General features: G+C 43.2%; 1 protein-coding gene across 1 annotated transcript in view; it reads right to left on the bottom strand.

Moving 5' to 3' along the window:
• The window catches only part of CCDC170 (coiled-coil domain containing 170), a 90,134-nt gene that overhangs the window by 63,091 nt on the left and 11,629 nt on the right, over window positions 1–15,414 (bottom strand). Inside the window, exons 5-8 of the mRNA XM_083176200.1 lie at window positions 11,945–12,201; window positions 9,380–9,524; window positions 6,030–6,215; window positions 2,976–3,293 (exon numbers count right to left, since the gene is read on the bottom strand). Coding sequence (XP_083032326.1) covers window positions 2,976–3,293; window positions 6,030–6,215; window positions 9,380–9,524; window positions 11,945–12,201 — 906 coding nt within the window. The remainder of the gene's footprint in view (window positions 1–2,975; window positions 3,294–6,029; window positions 6,216–9,379; window positions 9,525–11,944; window positions 12,202–15,414) is intronic.

Below are 15,414 nucleotides of genomic sequence, written 5' to 3'. Positions count from 1 at the left end.
TGGTAGTATGTTTGTTTGGCAGTGTCCAAAGCACTGCAGTAGGAGTGGTAGCTAGTCTTATATGTGAGGAAATCAGTCATATTACGAGATTTACACCATTGGCTTTCTACTTTACGTGACTGATTTCGTAGTTGTCTTGTTGTTTTGGAGTGCCACGGTTGGCATCTAAGCCTACGTGGGGTGTAATGGGTAGCTGGAGCCACTTCATCGAGGGCTGTTTCAAGAGTCTGGTAGAGGTGGGAAACAGAAGAGTCAGGAGAGGTAATTGTAGAAATTAGTGAGAGCTGTTGTTTCAGGGAGGTGGAAAGTTGTGGAAAATTAATAGCATTAGTATTTCTACGAGTTAGAGTAGGCTTGCATGATTTCAGTGTCAGTGAGCTTGGGGTAATGCAGGAGAGCAAGAGGGTAATGAGATTGTAATCAGAGAGAGGGAAGGGAGTTGTATTAAAATCAGAGACTGAGCACAGCCTGGTGAAAACAAGGCCTAGGCAGTGGCCTTCCTCATGAGTAGAGGCGTCAGACCACTGGGAGAGGCCGAGAGAGGAGGTTAGAGAGAGGAGTTTGGAAGCATGCAAAGATGATGGACTGTCAATAGCATATTGAAGTCACTCAGGATGATAGTAGAGATCTCAGAGGATAAGAAATGGGGGGCGATAGATAGCAGCAACACACATAGCGAAAGGGGAAAAAACCCTAATAGAGTGAACTTCAAATGACGTAAATGTGAGTAAAGGAACTGGTGGTAGAACTGAGTACGTGAAAGCTTGTGACAGTAATATACCAACCTCACCTCCTTTACAGTTAGCAGGCCTGGGGGTGTGAGTGAAGTGGAAACCACCATGTGACAGTGCTGCAGGCGAGGCCGTGTCTGAGTGTGTGAGCCAGGTTTCTGTAATGGCCATCAGGTTGAAGTTGTAAGAGATGAAGAGGTCATAAAGGGATGTAAATTTATTGCAAACAGAGCGTGCATTGAATAGGGCACATTTAAGTTGTTTGGTATGTGGTGGGAGGCATGTGATATTTATGAGGTTAGCTGAATTTCTAGGCTTAGAATCAATTAAATCTGAGTGGGACAGATGGTTGGGGCCTGGGTTTGGTGATATGTCACCAGCTAATAAGATTAGAAAGGAGAGATAGATATAGGTGGATGTGTGTGTTTTTTTGTATTGGTGGTGGGATGTGGATGTGAAAGTACAAGTAGAGAAGTAATTAAAGAGCTCATGAGTGTTTAGAAGAAGGGAGTGAATAATGGAAGAGGCAATGTGCACTGAGTGGTGAGTGTCAGGGAGATTATAGGATGGTTGAAGTTTGGTGAGTATTCCATGTAATGGAAGAGGCAATGGCCCTTATTCAGATCTGATCACACTACAAATTTGTTCTCAAAATGGGAAAAACCATGTGAACTGCAGGTGGGGCAGATGTAACATGAACAGACAGAGTTGGGTTTGTGTGAGTCATTTTGTTTCTATGCAGAGTAAATACTGGCTGCTTTATTTTTACACTGCAATTTAGATTTCAGTTTCAACACACCCCACCCAAATTTAACTCTCTCTGCACATTTTACAACTGCCCCACCTGCAGTGCACATGGTTTTGCCCATTTTGAGAAAAAATTTGTACTGCGATAAGAGCTGAATAAGGGCCAATGTGTAGTAGCAGTTTGGTGAGCATGATGCGATTGTGTGTATGTTTGAGACTGGGTTAACCCCTTCAGTGGTGGGTTTTTCTGGGGCAGGAGTACCTAAATAAGACAGGTTTTTCCTGTGCCAGAAAAATAGTCCACTGATGGGGTAGATGAGTCCCAGTGCTCCCCTCCCCTCCTGTGACCCCCACCAGCCCCTCTGCTCCAGCGGTCTTCAGCGGAGCTCCCTTGCCGCTGCGGCCACTGCCGATAATAGCAGCACACTGAGCGGCAGGCTCGGGGGGACTCGGGCGCCCGAACACCCAAGCAATCCCGAGTCCCCCGAGCCGTGCCGAACATCCCCGAGCCTGCTGCCTTCTCTCCCGAAGTAATGGCGGCTGCAGGGGAGCTCCGGAGCAAAGGTGAGGGGGCACAACAGTGGAGGTGGGGAGGAAGCGGCCTAGTGGGGGTCGCTGGTGAGCTGATGTGCCAGTGGTGCACACCTGCAGGCACCACTGGCGCCATCCAGGAGATTTGTGGCATGGCCGGAAATTTTCCGGGACTGCCCGATGCGGCACCGTGGCTTGGCCCGGAAAATTTCCGGGACTGCCACTGAAGGTGTTAAGTAGAGTGAATAAGTATATTAATAATGTGTAATAAGTACTGTATTTACCTTGCTTGATGTTGTTCACTGTTTTTCAACTGTTTGTTTAACTTTTCTTTAGGGTAATTCCTACTTTGTATTTTCTACTTAGTAGATTTCTAAATGATAGAACTGCCCTGGCAGAGAACTGCCCTCTATGTGAACAGATATACCAGGTCTAATTAGGAGAGCCTACAGCTGAGGTCACATGACCAGCTAACCAAAGGACATAAATTAGCCTGTGTTAAATAACCACTAGCCAAAAAATATACTCCAATAAATTATGCCTCCGTGAACACACCTTCAAACAGGTACTGTATTACAAAGACTAGAAACACATTAACAATACAACACTGGTTATGCAATCTGCAAAATACAGATTAGCAGTTATAGTGATTTTAAGATACTAAATTAAATCACATAGATTGTATATTTCTGCAATGGGCTCATGGGAGTTTATGCAGAGCAGACAGCTTGGGACGTGTAGTGCTGACCAATTTAAATCACATACATTTTATATTACTGCAATGGGCTCATGGGAAAACACATTCAAAACGACTGTATGTATGGGCCCAAAATGTGTAGCGCTGAGCGGAATAATATACATAAAATAATTAGAAATGTAATACCTTTTGTAACTTGTCATGTTAAGAAGACGGTACCGATCACGGAATACAATGGAAAATCTGTTTACAGCTGTACATACACTTACATTTTTTTTGCTTTCTGTCCGGTTGCATAAATCATGTATCCTCTCCAAGATGGCCTCCTCTTTTGGTTTGACCTTAACAGAATTGCAGCTCAGAGCTGCTGCAACTTCTTCCTTGAAAGATTCAAGGTGGCTTTGGGCAACTTTGGCCTCCCCGAGACTGCTCTTTAAAGTCATGTCTAACTCGGTGGAGCTTTTCTTTAGTAGGCCCAGTTCTTGCTTGCTGGCTGTCCAGGCCTGTTGTGATGCACTCAGCCTGTCCTGAAGCATTATGGTCTCTCTTTCCAGAGCATGCTTGGCATCACTTGCATTTTCCAAATTCTGAAATAAGGATGAACGCATTGATATTATACTGAGTGTAATATTGAGTCTTACTAATTAGAAAGTTTAAATAATAAAATGCAATAGAATTAATCTAGCAATAGTTATGTTAATGGAGGAAGTTCAATTGTTTTAGGGAACCCACACCTCCCGTGTCTGTGCCAATGGGAATGAGTTTCACAGACACCAATTCCTTCTACTTGCACCCTCCTGAGTTAGCAAGCAGAAATTGGCCCAACATTGGATTTTGGGCACAAAAACTACATTTTGGCAGTATACCGTAATACTTTGCATGGGTTTAGCTATTTTGGGTGCAACAAGTGCAATAAGTAATGGGCGCCTGTACAACTCCCAGGCAACTGCAGAACAATTGATTATTATTTTCTGCCGTACATTACTTATATGCACTCAAAAACAACTACATTCCCTCCTGTCATCAGTTCTCTACAACATATTTTGGGTATGCCCATATTCGTAGCCATTGTCTGTCAATAACGAGCCGTAAATTAGCTTTTGCTCATTTACTAAGCTGAAAATACATGTGTGGAATTTGTTTTATGAACGGTATAATCATTTGTATTTTTTGTTACGAAAATCCAACGTGCGGTCCCCCTGCTCGGCAATTACCAGACCCAGGCTCAATGAGCCGGTCCTGGTTGCAGCAATACAGGGAGGAAAAAGGTGGTGTCCTCCTGTATTTCTATAATCAGCACCAGGCTCTTGGCCTGGTTCTGGATCCCTAATACGGGAGACAAAAGTAGTAGGGGGTCCTTCGGATTTTGGAAACCAGCACCGGGCTCAAAAAACCAGTGGTGTCATTCCACAGCCGAGGGATACATTATATAAGGTCCCGAGCCAAAACATGATCACCCATATGTTAAATTCATAATATGGGCATCTATGAAGCCGCCCAAAGCCAATCAGCCACAGAGCTCTCTCCTGATTAGCTGTGGGAGGACCCGGTTAATGACATCATCGGGGAATCCCACATTCTAGGGGAGGAGCTGCAAACACACTTGGGACTCCTCAGGTTCATTTGGAGCTGGGTCAGCGGTTGTTTTTTAAACCCGTGGATGCCTACATGGAACAAAGTGGATGCAATCTACATCGGTCTTTTCTTATGTACCCCTAAGGATTCTACTGGACAAGAGGACAGGCCTATGGGGGACCCTATAGTTAAGTATGTATGTGTGAATGTAGTATGTATTAAAGTTTTACTTTATTAGTATTTCTGTGTTTTATTTAGGTATTGTATATGTTGTGGAACTACAGAAACCAGCGGGCCTATTAATGCCCCGCATGCTGGGACTTGTAGTTCTCCAATTCTCTTCATGCGGGAAGGCTTGCTGGGACTTGTAGCTCTACAACAGAACAGACTAATTTCAATCTTATTTTTCACTGCCATCAGCCCGCCACCGACAGCCCAGGGGCAACGGGGACAGCCCAGGGTTTCCCTGGCCTGAGTTTCCCTGCAGGGGGGGGGGGGGGGCCTTATTGAGGGGGGGTCACCACTCCCCCAGGGAGATGTGGATTTTATATTCCCTCCCCCAAACACCTGCCACCACCATGTGGAAAAAACATGATCTTTTTTTGCATACTGTATGACAATAACTACTAAGAGTGCCCACACATGTGCGCAGTCCTGGATGCACCACAGGTGTGCAGTCCTAACGAGGAAGACTGTGTCCTCTATGGAAGACAAACAAAATATCTGTAGTATTGGATGATATTGTCACAAGTGATCACCAGATAATAGCTACTAAGGGATCTCATCATTTGAAAGAGGGGACTCCTATCTTTCATGTGTGTCCTTACATGCATACAGTAGGTATACATATACATACAAACATATACACCCATTCAGACCCATTCCTACGGATCCCAATTCGGCTCCGTTTTCAATGTTGGGGGGTCTACAAATGCGTGAATATGCGCATGTGCAAACCCCCTGTACAAAAGTTTTCAGCGAGTATCACACTCCCCGAGGTGTTCACACAGTAATGGGAGGGCCCAGGTGGGCAGGAGGTGGCGACAGGGGAATGCCCAGCGTGTCAATGCCTGGCTGGGTAATGTCAGCACCTGCCCCGAATTCGGACTGCAGCGGCCATCTGAATAGTAAGTATTAACTTACTTCTCAGACCGCTGCAAAAATCCTTTGATGGTCAGCGACGGGATGTGTTCCCATACACATCCCCTCGCATACCCTCGGCCGGCAGGGGTGGTGTTCGGTGGGGTTTACCTGTTCGCTAGCCTGCGAGTGTACGCAGCCTAGCAAACAGGTCTGAATCAGGCCCATAATGTATGGATGCCTCAATCTTCAGTCTTAATTATGTGAGAAGAAACTGCATATTGCCACCACAAACACCCATTGCTTAATTTTTTCTTTCAATACAAAGCAAATGTACCAATTTAAATCCTTTCCATTCAGAGCTTTTACAATTCAATGGGGCAGATGTATTAATCTGCCCTTAACGTTTGTAAAGTAACGGGTCCCGCTTCTCCTGCATAACGTGGAAGCGGACACCCGTTATGCCCAGCGTTAATGACTCTCCTTATCGGCGCCCCCACAGCGATGTGCGTCGAATTTTAAAGAAAGTTCATACATCTGCCCCTATGTCTGCTATATTTTATTTAAGGTGGTGGCTGTATCTTGCCCTTGCTTTTAATGTAACTACGGTAATCCATCCAACTTTTCTAAAAAAAAACCTAAAAAGCACTAGTAGAAGTAATGCAAACCTTGTGGAGAGAATCTATTTGCTGAATAAATGAGGTGCTCTTTTTCTTTTCCTTGTTCAGTTCAGAGACAAGCTTCAGTATGGTTTCCCTGCTGGCTTTAGATTCTGTCTCATGGACATTAATGGTGTGCTCTAGAGTGGCAACACGGCCCCTCAGCCCAGTATTGTCTTTGTAGAGCTCACCTGCCTAAACGGAAATAAACAATGAAATTACAAATTATTGGCGCCTCATATCTGGGTAATATATTCAGCTGAACACATGAGCAAAACAGGCAAATTACTGAACAAAGGCTGCAATTGCAACATCAAGTAAAACTGTTTAACTTATTACTAAGGGGGAAATTTATCAAAGCTTAGGGGGCGGGATGTACTAAGGAAAAAATAGTCTTCTAAAGCCTATGGGCTTCCCTCCACAGTGCTGCTGTGTGGGGGATCTGACATGAATATCTGCCAGCATGCCGCACGACCACCTGTGTCTCTGCGCATGGGCAAAGGGACACCTGGGTAAGAACCTGGAAGTCCATGGCTGAGGCAATTATTGTGGTTATCCCTAAACCTGGGAAGGATCCCTCTCTCCCAGACTCTTACCGTCCCATATCACTCCTTTCAACAGACGTGAAAATATTGGCCAAAATTTTAGCTACTAGGCTTAACGCGGTGGTCACCTCAGTTATCCATGAAGATCAATCCGGCTTCATGCCAGGCCATTCTACCACTCAAAATCTTAGGAGGCTCTTTTGCCACTTACAGGGGGGGCATGGACGCTGGGTCGGGGGCAGTGGTGGTGTCACTTGATGCCGCCAAGGCCTTCGACTCAGTTGAGTGGGGTTACTTGTGGGAGGTTTTGCGTCGCTTTGCCTTTGGCCCCAACTTTATTAACTGGGTCCGTCTGCTATATTCCTCCCCTATGGCCCGTATATCGGTGAATAGGTTTGTAACCTCAGCATTTCCACTTGGCAGGGGCACCAGACAGGGCTGCCCACTGTCACCTGCCCTCTTTGCCCTTGAGCCCTTAGCCATCATGCTCTGCGACTCCCCAGTGGTTCGAGGTATCCCCTTGGGTGGACGAGAGGATGTTGTTGCCCTATATGCAGACGACACTCTTCTCTTTCTCAATGATGCTGAGGCTTCCCTAGTCCTTTGGGTCTTTTTCGGGCTTGCTTATAAACTGGGGAAATCGAGCATTCTCCCTCTTTCAGGTAAGATTCCAGATAGGGTGCCCTCCCCCTCCATTCAGTGGGTCCTTAAGTTTAAATACCTGGGAGTCTGGTCACCCCTAAGGTGTCTGAGTTTGTATCCCTTAACATTGATGTAGTTACTACAGAATTGAAGAATAGAATACATCAATGGAAAAAGCTCCCTCTTATTGTTATGGACCGAATCAATCTCATTAAAATGACGATACTCCCCAAATACTTGTACCTGTTACAACACTCCCCAATCTACATACCTAAGCATGTCTTTATGAACATTATTACCCTGCTCTCGTCCTTCATTTGGGCGAATAGACCACCTAGAATTGCCTTGAGGACACTCACTAAACCCAGAGCTGATGGTGGACTGGGACTCCCGGACTTTCAAGTCTACTACCTAGTAGCCCACCTAATGCATCTATCAGACTGGATATTGGGCAGGGCTGGAACTACCTTTGAGAGCTCCTATACCAAGTGTGTGGCGTCCCGTCTTCCTCCCCTTCAATTTCTTCTGTCCTTTCCTTTCACTCCTACCCTCTCCCCTCTCTTCAGACAGGCACTACTTGTCTGGCGGCAAGCCCATAAAATTTGCGGTTGGGGTGTGGTGGATAGGGAGACCCCTCTGCGGCACAAAAAAACGTACCCTGAGTTTAATCAACTTTCCTCTGATGGTTTTTGGTTGAAGACGAGTCTTATATCCGTTTCCCAGCTGTTTCTAGAGGGAACTATTAAATCATTCCAACAACTCTCTGGGGAATTTAAACTGTCTGATAGATCCTTCTATCGCTACTTGCAACTTAGACATGCAGCTCAAACTCAGTTCACCAGCTCTTCCCCTTCTACTGACTACTTCTGACTCCCCAATTAAGCCCCTTCTTCAAAATCTGGCCACGACAAAGCAGGTTTCCACTGTATATAAAAGCATTGTTAGTCAGATAGACGCCAATAGTCTTGTTCCCCTAAGTGGGCCTAGATCCTCAACTCGATCAGATACGCGACCCCCTGCTTAAAATACCAACAAATTTCATTCTATGTGCTGCACAGGGCTTATCGCTCTCCGGTATCTATGTTTCGAGCAGGTCTTAGAGCTGACGACGCCTGCCCTAGGTGTGCCTCGCCTGGCGGAGACTTCTGGCACATGCTGTGGTCTTGCCCACCAGTGCTGGCCTTCTGGGAGGCAGTTTGGACTGACATAACTGTCACCAAGCCCCCCCCCCCCCCCCATAGACCCCAGATATTGTATATTTGCTCTTGGTCTTGAGGAGACCCACTCACTCCCAGTGTATAAATATGTTTTGTGCCTGACTGCCTCAGCTAAGGTCCGTATTGCCAGAAAATGGTTTGATGTCTCCTACCCAAATATCTACAACTGGAGGGCTCTGGTCAACGAGGTTACGGGACATGAGAGATTCACCTACAGATCTAGAGGCTCACTTGCCCCCTATGTATCTAAGTGGAGTAGATGGACCTCTTCTAGATTTGCCCTGTCTGCTGATCCCCAGCAGGATCCAGCCGCACATTAACACCTACAGCTAGCAGATCCACTGTTGACCCATCCTCTCCTCCTCGTGGTATGAGTAGGCCATTTCTCCTTTCTGTTTACATCTTAAAACTAATAACCTGTGAGTAGTTCTGTACCCTTACTCCATCTGATCGTAATTTTTTTTCTTTCCTGGGGGGGGGGGGGGGGGGGTGTTACTCTATTTCGTAGGAGTAGGGTTAAGTTTAAAGGGAAAATTTAATAAGTGGACAATTCATTTGCATAATTTGTGCAGAAATAAAGCCTATCCATGCAAATATCAACAATGAAGAAAAAGAGACTCAAACATGGACATTGCTGAATGGCTTTTGTTTATTAATACTTACTTGTTTTCTTGTTATATACAACTTCTCACTGTAATACATACTAACTGTACAATTGTGCATTAATCAATTTTGTTGAATAAAAACTACTCAATAAAAAAAAAAAAAAGAACCTGGAAGTCCACATACCAGCGGAGGACACAAAAGGAAGCTCTTATCAGAAGAGCTGCCCTTTGCATTGCATTGACGCAATCATTAGCAGAAGGTACCGCCACTGGTTGGTACAATCCACCCAGGGAGAGCGAACGTGGAGATAAATTCAGTACTATTCAAGAAATTTCTGATTTTCCAGTACCTTAGATATTAGCAATTCTTCTGGATCTTCTTTTCCCAAGATGTCTAGACCCAAACTTGCAGATAGCTCAGTCACAAAATGTCCATGACCCCTGTTGTACCTAGAAGCCTGAGATTTGGTTTCCTCCAGCTGGCCAACATATGTTCTACATAATAACAAAATGCATTTTTGTTTACTAAAATAGCAAAAACTATTAACAGGAGTTGACACATAGACGAAACGAGCACCCATGAGTGCATTCCTGCTTACCACTTAAGCTAGCAACACATCTAAAATTTAACAATCGACCATGACTGCTAGTTGGCTGGCTAGGTTTAAAATCTGGTTATCTATGGCAGAAAATGGTCCGCTTGTTGGAAAACGGATGTAAACAATCGTACAGATAAGTTAGTTAGATCAAATGGATTTATTGCAGGGTTGCCTACCTGACCCTCTCCTTCAGGGAGAAAATGTTCTGTTCCTGAACTTATCTGGTAATGTATGATTGCCATCACCTGTGGTGAAACGCCTTTCTAATCAATTATCTAGCTCCCCACAGGTGATGGCAATCATACATTTGCAGGGAAGTCCAGGAACAGAGCATTTTCTCTGGGTCGGGGTCAGGTAGGCAACCCAGATTTATTGCTGGGATCTACTGTATGAAGAAAAGTCTGCCTGCAATTCATTCAATTTCTCTGACTGACTGTCAAATGTTAAATTTTACGTTTATTTAAAAAAATTGCCCCATTTGAATACTTGCGTGTGCCTAAATGTCCATTTATGAATCAACATTTGATTTTTATCAAAAAACCTGACTGTTTTTGGATAAAGTGGCGAGTGCCTGTGTCTCTATCTTAGAGAAACCACTTTCTATAAATTGGAGTTCGGAGTACACTCTGCACCCCTTCACAGGACACCCCACTGTTGACTTTTGCCTTCCCAAGTGAGAGTGCGGTCTACATCTACAACATTTATGAATCAATGTATATTTGATGCTTGAGGCGTTAGCAAATGAGGGGGGCGCCTAGGTAAGGGTTGTTCTCCCAAAGCTTTTGCTGGGATATAGGGATATTCCCTTTCTATGGAAAGTAAGCAGAAAAAAACACAAAAAAGCAGCACTGAAACTACAATGAATAAACCTTTTTGAATGAAAACATTCCTATATATAAAATAGAATGACATTACATCATACATACATACATATACAATATAATTAAAAGAAGGGTACTTATATGTTAGTTGGGCGCCCACTAAGCTATTTGCTTAGTTTTCCGCGTCCGCTCGCCACGCTTCGGGCTCGGTGGCTCGCTGCGCTCACCACACTATATAAAATCAACTCCATCCTGACATGGATAGTGGGGGTATGAGCGTAGTAACTATAGTGGGCGCCCAACTTACATATAAGTACCAAAAGAAGAATCTCACTCGCAGGATGTGGAATAGAGCCTCAGATATCAATGGCTCTAAATGGATTTATACAGATGACAATAACATCTGTATCCTCAAACCAACTTGCCCACTATTCCTCAGTGGCCACTGTGGGCCCCGCCACCAGGGAGGACCTGGGCTCCATTTACAAATTTTCCTATGCCATCTTTACAGATTCCTCCAGCGGTGCCATATCAAGACACCGTACAAATAGAGAGGGCCTGTGAACCTTTTCCCCCTCCACTATCCAAAATAGTGGTAAAAGCAACAATAGCTCTGGTAATCTTACCTGTTGGAATTTGGATAAATCCATATAGAGCTGAGGCTCTATTCCACATCCTGCAAGTGAGATTCTTCTTTTAATTATATTGTATATGTATGTATGTATGTATGTATGTTGATGTGATGTCATTCTATTTTATATAAAGGAATATTTTCATTCAAAAAGGTTTATTCATTGTAGTTTCAGCGCTGCTTTTTTGTGTTTTTTCTGCTTACTTTCCATAGGGAGTGACTACCCCTATATCCCAGCAGCAGCTTTGGGAGAACAACCCTTACCTAGGTGCCCTCTATATTCTCCAGTAGAATATATTTTTCTCTTTCCAGCAAACATGCCCCTTTTTAAATGATATTGTTTACATCTACATTATATGAGAGATTTTCATTCCAATCAGCCAAATAGCATGGCAATGTACAGTGCTCACACAGAAATCATTATACAAATAGCATACTTTAAAAATAGATAAAATAAAACCTACACAAACGATTCAAACAATAGAAGGAAAGAAGGTCCAATAGTTCAGGTTCAACTTCAATCATAAATTGAAAATTTTTAAATAAAACAAGTACAGCATAAAAAAAATATTTGCCCTGCAACTTAGTAAAGAGGCATACTGATATTAACTGCTGTAGGTAAGTTATAAATATACATCATACAAGTAATACTGTAGTATTGTAGAAATTTAGATTATATCAAATATGATCCTTGCAACCAACAGGGAGAAGACACAGGAAGCCAGCTCTGCCAGACTGTGGTGGTCCAAGAATATCCTGTCTATGGGACAGCTGATGAACACTGTCTATAAAAAGAGACCCTTGATATTTTTAAACCAAAAAAAAAAAAAAAAAGTAGTAAACAAGAGCTCATAAATGACCTACTTTAACCTTGAATCTATCTCATGGACTCTATCCTTCAGATCTTGGTTTTCATGGAGAACTGCCTGCATAGCCAGTTCTGCTCTCGTCTTAGAGCTGGCAAATATCCCAGACTCCTCCTCTGTCTCCTGTAGTCTTGCTCTCAGAGAGGTAATCATGGATGCCTGCCGTGCATTACTTTCTTTGTAATTTTCCAATTCAGCCTTATATTCTTGCAGAAACACTTCCTTTGAGGAAATTTTTGATCGGAGATCCAATAACTAAATAAAAATACACATGTATATGTATTATTATTTCTTAGGATGGGATGGAAGTTCTATTGAAGATGGGATGCTATGGGCAACCAATCAGAATGTACTTATTTATATAGCACCTTCTAGAAGATAATAAATAGAAACTGTCAGCCCACCTTCAATGGAACTCCCTTCTTAGTAAATTAACCCCAGTGATCTAAAATTCTTAATATATTATTATGAATCTCAAGTGGCCCAATTTATACATTTGAATTCACCCCCCTCCCCCCATGTCTGACAAAGTGAGTCAATATAGATAAAGCAGCTCTCTTGCACACACCCCCCCCCCTTCCTTAATTTCCTCCAATATCAACCCATATATATATATATATTTTATTCTCCTGCTGAAGGACTTTCAAAGCTAAAAACCCACCAACCACTTCTTTTCAACCCCTTCCTGACGCAGCATGTTTTTGCCTTCCTGACAGAGCCCTTTTTTTCAAATCTGACATGTATCACTTAAGTGGGGATAACTTTTTTTTGCTTTTACTTATCCCAGTGATTTTGAGACTGTTTTCTCGTGACACATTGTACTTCAAGTTAGTGGTAAATTTGGGTCGATACAGTCTGTGTTTTTTTGTGAAAAATACCAAAATGTCATAAAAAAATGGAAAATTTAGCAATTTTCAAAATGTTAAATTTTCTGCTTGTGAGACAAATAATCATACCACTCAAAATAGTTAATAACTAACATAGACCATATGTCTACTTTATGTTTCCATCATTATTTCAGCCTCCTTTTAATTTTTTTGGACACTAGGAGGCTTAAAATATGAATAGCAAATTTTAAAATTTTCAAGAAAATTTCAAACACTGACGTTTTTAGGGACCAGTTCAGTTCTGATGTGACTTTGAGGGACTTGTATGTGAGACACCCCCATAAATGATGCCATTTCAAAAACTGCACCCCTCACAGTATTCAAAACAGCATTTTGGAAGTTTGTTAACCCTTTAGGTGTTTCACAGGAATTAAAACAAAGTGTAGGTGAAATTTCAAAATTTAATTTTTTTTTGCAGATTTGCAATTTTAATACCTTTTTCTAAGGAACACAGTAGATTTTACTAGAGAAATGTGACTTAAAATTGATTCCCCCAATTCTTTTGTTTTCATAAATATCCTATATGTGGCCCTAGTGTGCACGTTGTCCAAACCACAGGCTTCATAATAGAAGGAGCACCTACTTGATTTTGGAGCCTCCTTTTTATGAGATTATTTTTTAGGCACCATGTAGGTTTCTAGGCACCATAAGATGCTAAAAGTTAGGAACCCCCCCACAAGTGACCCCATTTTGCAAACTACACCCCTCAGGGAATTCATCTAGGGGTATAGTGTACATTTCAAACCCCCAGGGGTTTCACCAATTGTGGTACAACTGGGCAGTGAAAATGAAAAATTATTTTTTTTACACAAAAATGCAGTTCTGGCTCCAAATTTTTCATTTTCACAAGGAATGAAGGAGACAAAGCACCCCAAAATCTGTGCCCCAATTTCTCCCGAGTACGGCAATGCCTCACATGTGACCAAAAAATACCATTTGGGTGCATGGCAGGACTCAGAAGGGAAGGAGTGATTTTTGGATTTTGCAGCTCAGATTCTGGTGGAATGTTGGTGGGTGCTATGTCGCATTAGCAAGACCCCCGAAGCACCAATACAGTGGAACCCCCCCACAAGTGACCCCATTTTGCAAACTACACCCCTCAGGGAATTCATCTAGGGGTATAGTGTACATTTCAAACCCCCAGGGGTTTCACCAATTGTGGTACAACTGGGCAGTGAAAATGAAAAATTAATTTTTTTACACAAAAATGCAGTTCTGGCTCCAAATTTTTCATTTTCACAAGGAATGAAGGAGACAAAGCACCCCAAAATCTATGCCCCAATTTCTCCCGAGTACGGCAATGCCTCACATGTGACCAAAAAATACCATTTGGGTGCATGGCAGGACTCAGAAGGGAAGGAGTGATTTTTGGATTTTGCAGCTCAGATTCTGGTGGAATGTTGGTGGGTGCTATGTCGCATTAGCAAGACCCCCGAAGCACCAATACAGTGGAACCCCCCCACAAGTGACCCCATTTTGCAAACTACACCCCTCAGGGAATTCATCTAGGGGTATAGTGTACATTTCAAACCCCCAGGGGTTTCACCAATTTTGATACAACTGGGCTGTGCAAATGAAAAATTAAATTTTTTACACAAAAATGCAGTTCTGGCTCAAAATTTTTCATTTTCACAAGGAATGAAGGAGACAAAGCACCCCAAAATCTGTGCCCCAATTTCTCCCGAATATGGCAATGCCTCATATGTGACCAAAAAATACCAGTTGGGTGCATGGCAGGACTCAGAAGGGAAGGAGTGATTTTTGGATTTTGCAGCTCAGATTCTGGTGGAATGAATAGTGGGTGCTATGTGGCATTAGCAAGACCCCCGAAGCACGGTGAAATGATGAACCTAATAATCCATAGATGTGTGGTATATTTTAAAACACTCCTTTATACATAGGCCGGGTTTGTCGGGGCAAGTTTCACAGTGGAAAATAGTATCCTTTCTTATTCCCTTTTTATAGCAAACTTTGCACCTTTTTTGTGTCCTGCCCTTTCTTGCAGTGGAGGGGATTTCGTTAGGAAAATGCTGCCCTGGTACAATACAGGGGCCAGTACTAGAAGTACTGGGGCCCTCTGCCTGCTGTTCCCAAATATTAGGCCCTTTATGACTTCCTCTTGAAAGTGCATAAATGTCCCCCTCTGGCTGGTAGAACGGAATAGCACGTAAGCGTTATACAGTGCCATCTGGATGATATACACGGCCAGCTTCTTGTACCAGATTTTTGTTTTCCGCAGGGGACTGTACGGCTTCAGTACCTGATCTGAAAGATCCACTCCGCCCATGTACTTATTGTAATCTAGGATACAATTAGGTTTTGAGGTGTGGGTACTGGTACCTCGTACAGGGATGGAGGTGGTACTGTCTCCATGAATTGTTGTCAGTATAAGGACATCCCTCTTGTCCTTATATTTGACCAACAACATATTTTCGGTGGATTGTGCCCTGCTTTCACCCCTTCTCAGTACTTGGGCAATGTGCGTTTTTGGGAGGCCTCTTTGGTTCTTGCGCACAGTACGGCAAGCTGCTGTACCTCTTGAACCAAGGGCCTTAAACAGGGGGATGCTAGTGTAAAAGTT

This window comes from Crinia signifera, chromosome 3 (genome assembly GCF_055691185.1).
Source record: "Crinia signifera chromosome 3, ASM5569118v1, whole genome shotgun sequence".
Classification (NCBI taxonomy): domain Eukaryota; kingdom Metazoa; phylum Chordata; class Amphibia; order Anura; family Myobatrachidae; genus Crinia; species Crinia signifera.
The sequence above is the reverse complement of the archived record's forward strand: the minus strand, read 5'-3'. Positions and strand labels throughout refer to the sequence as shown.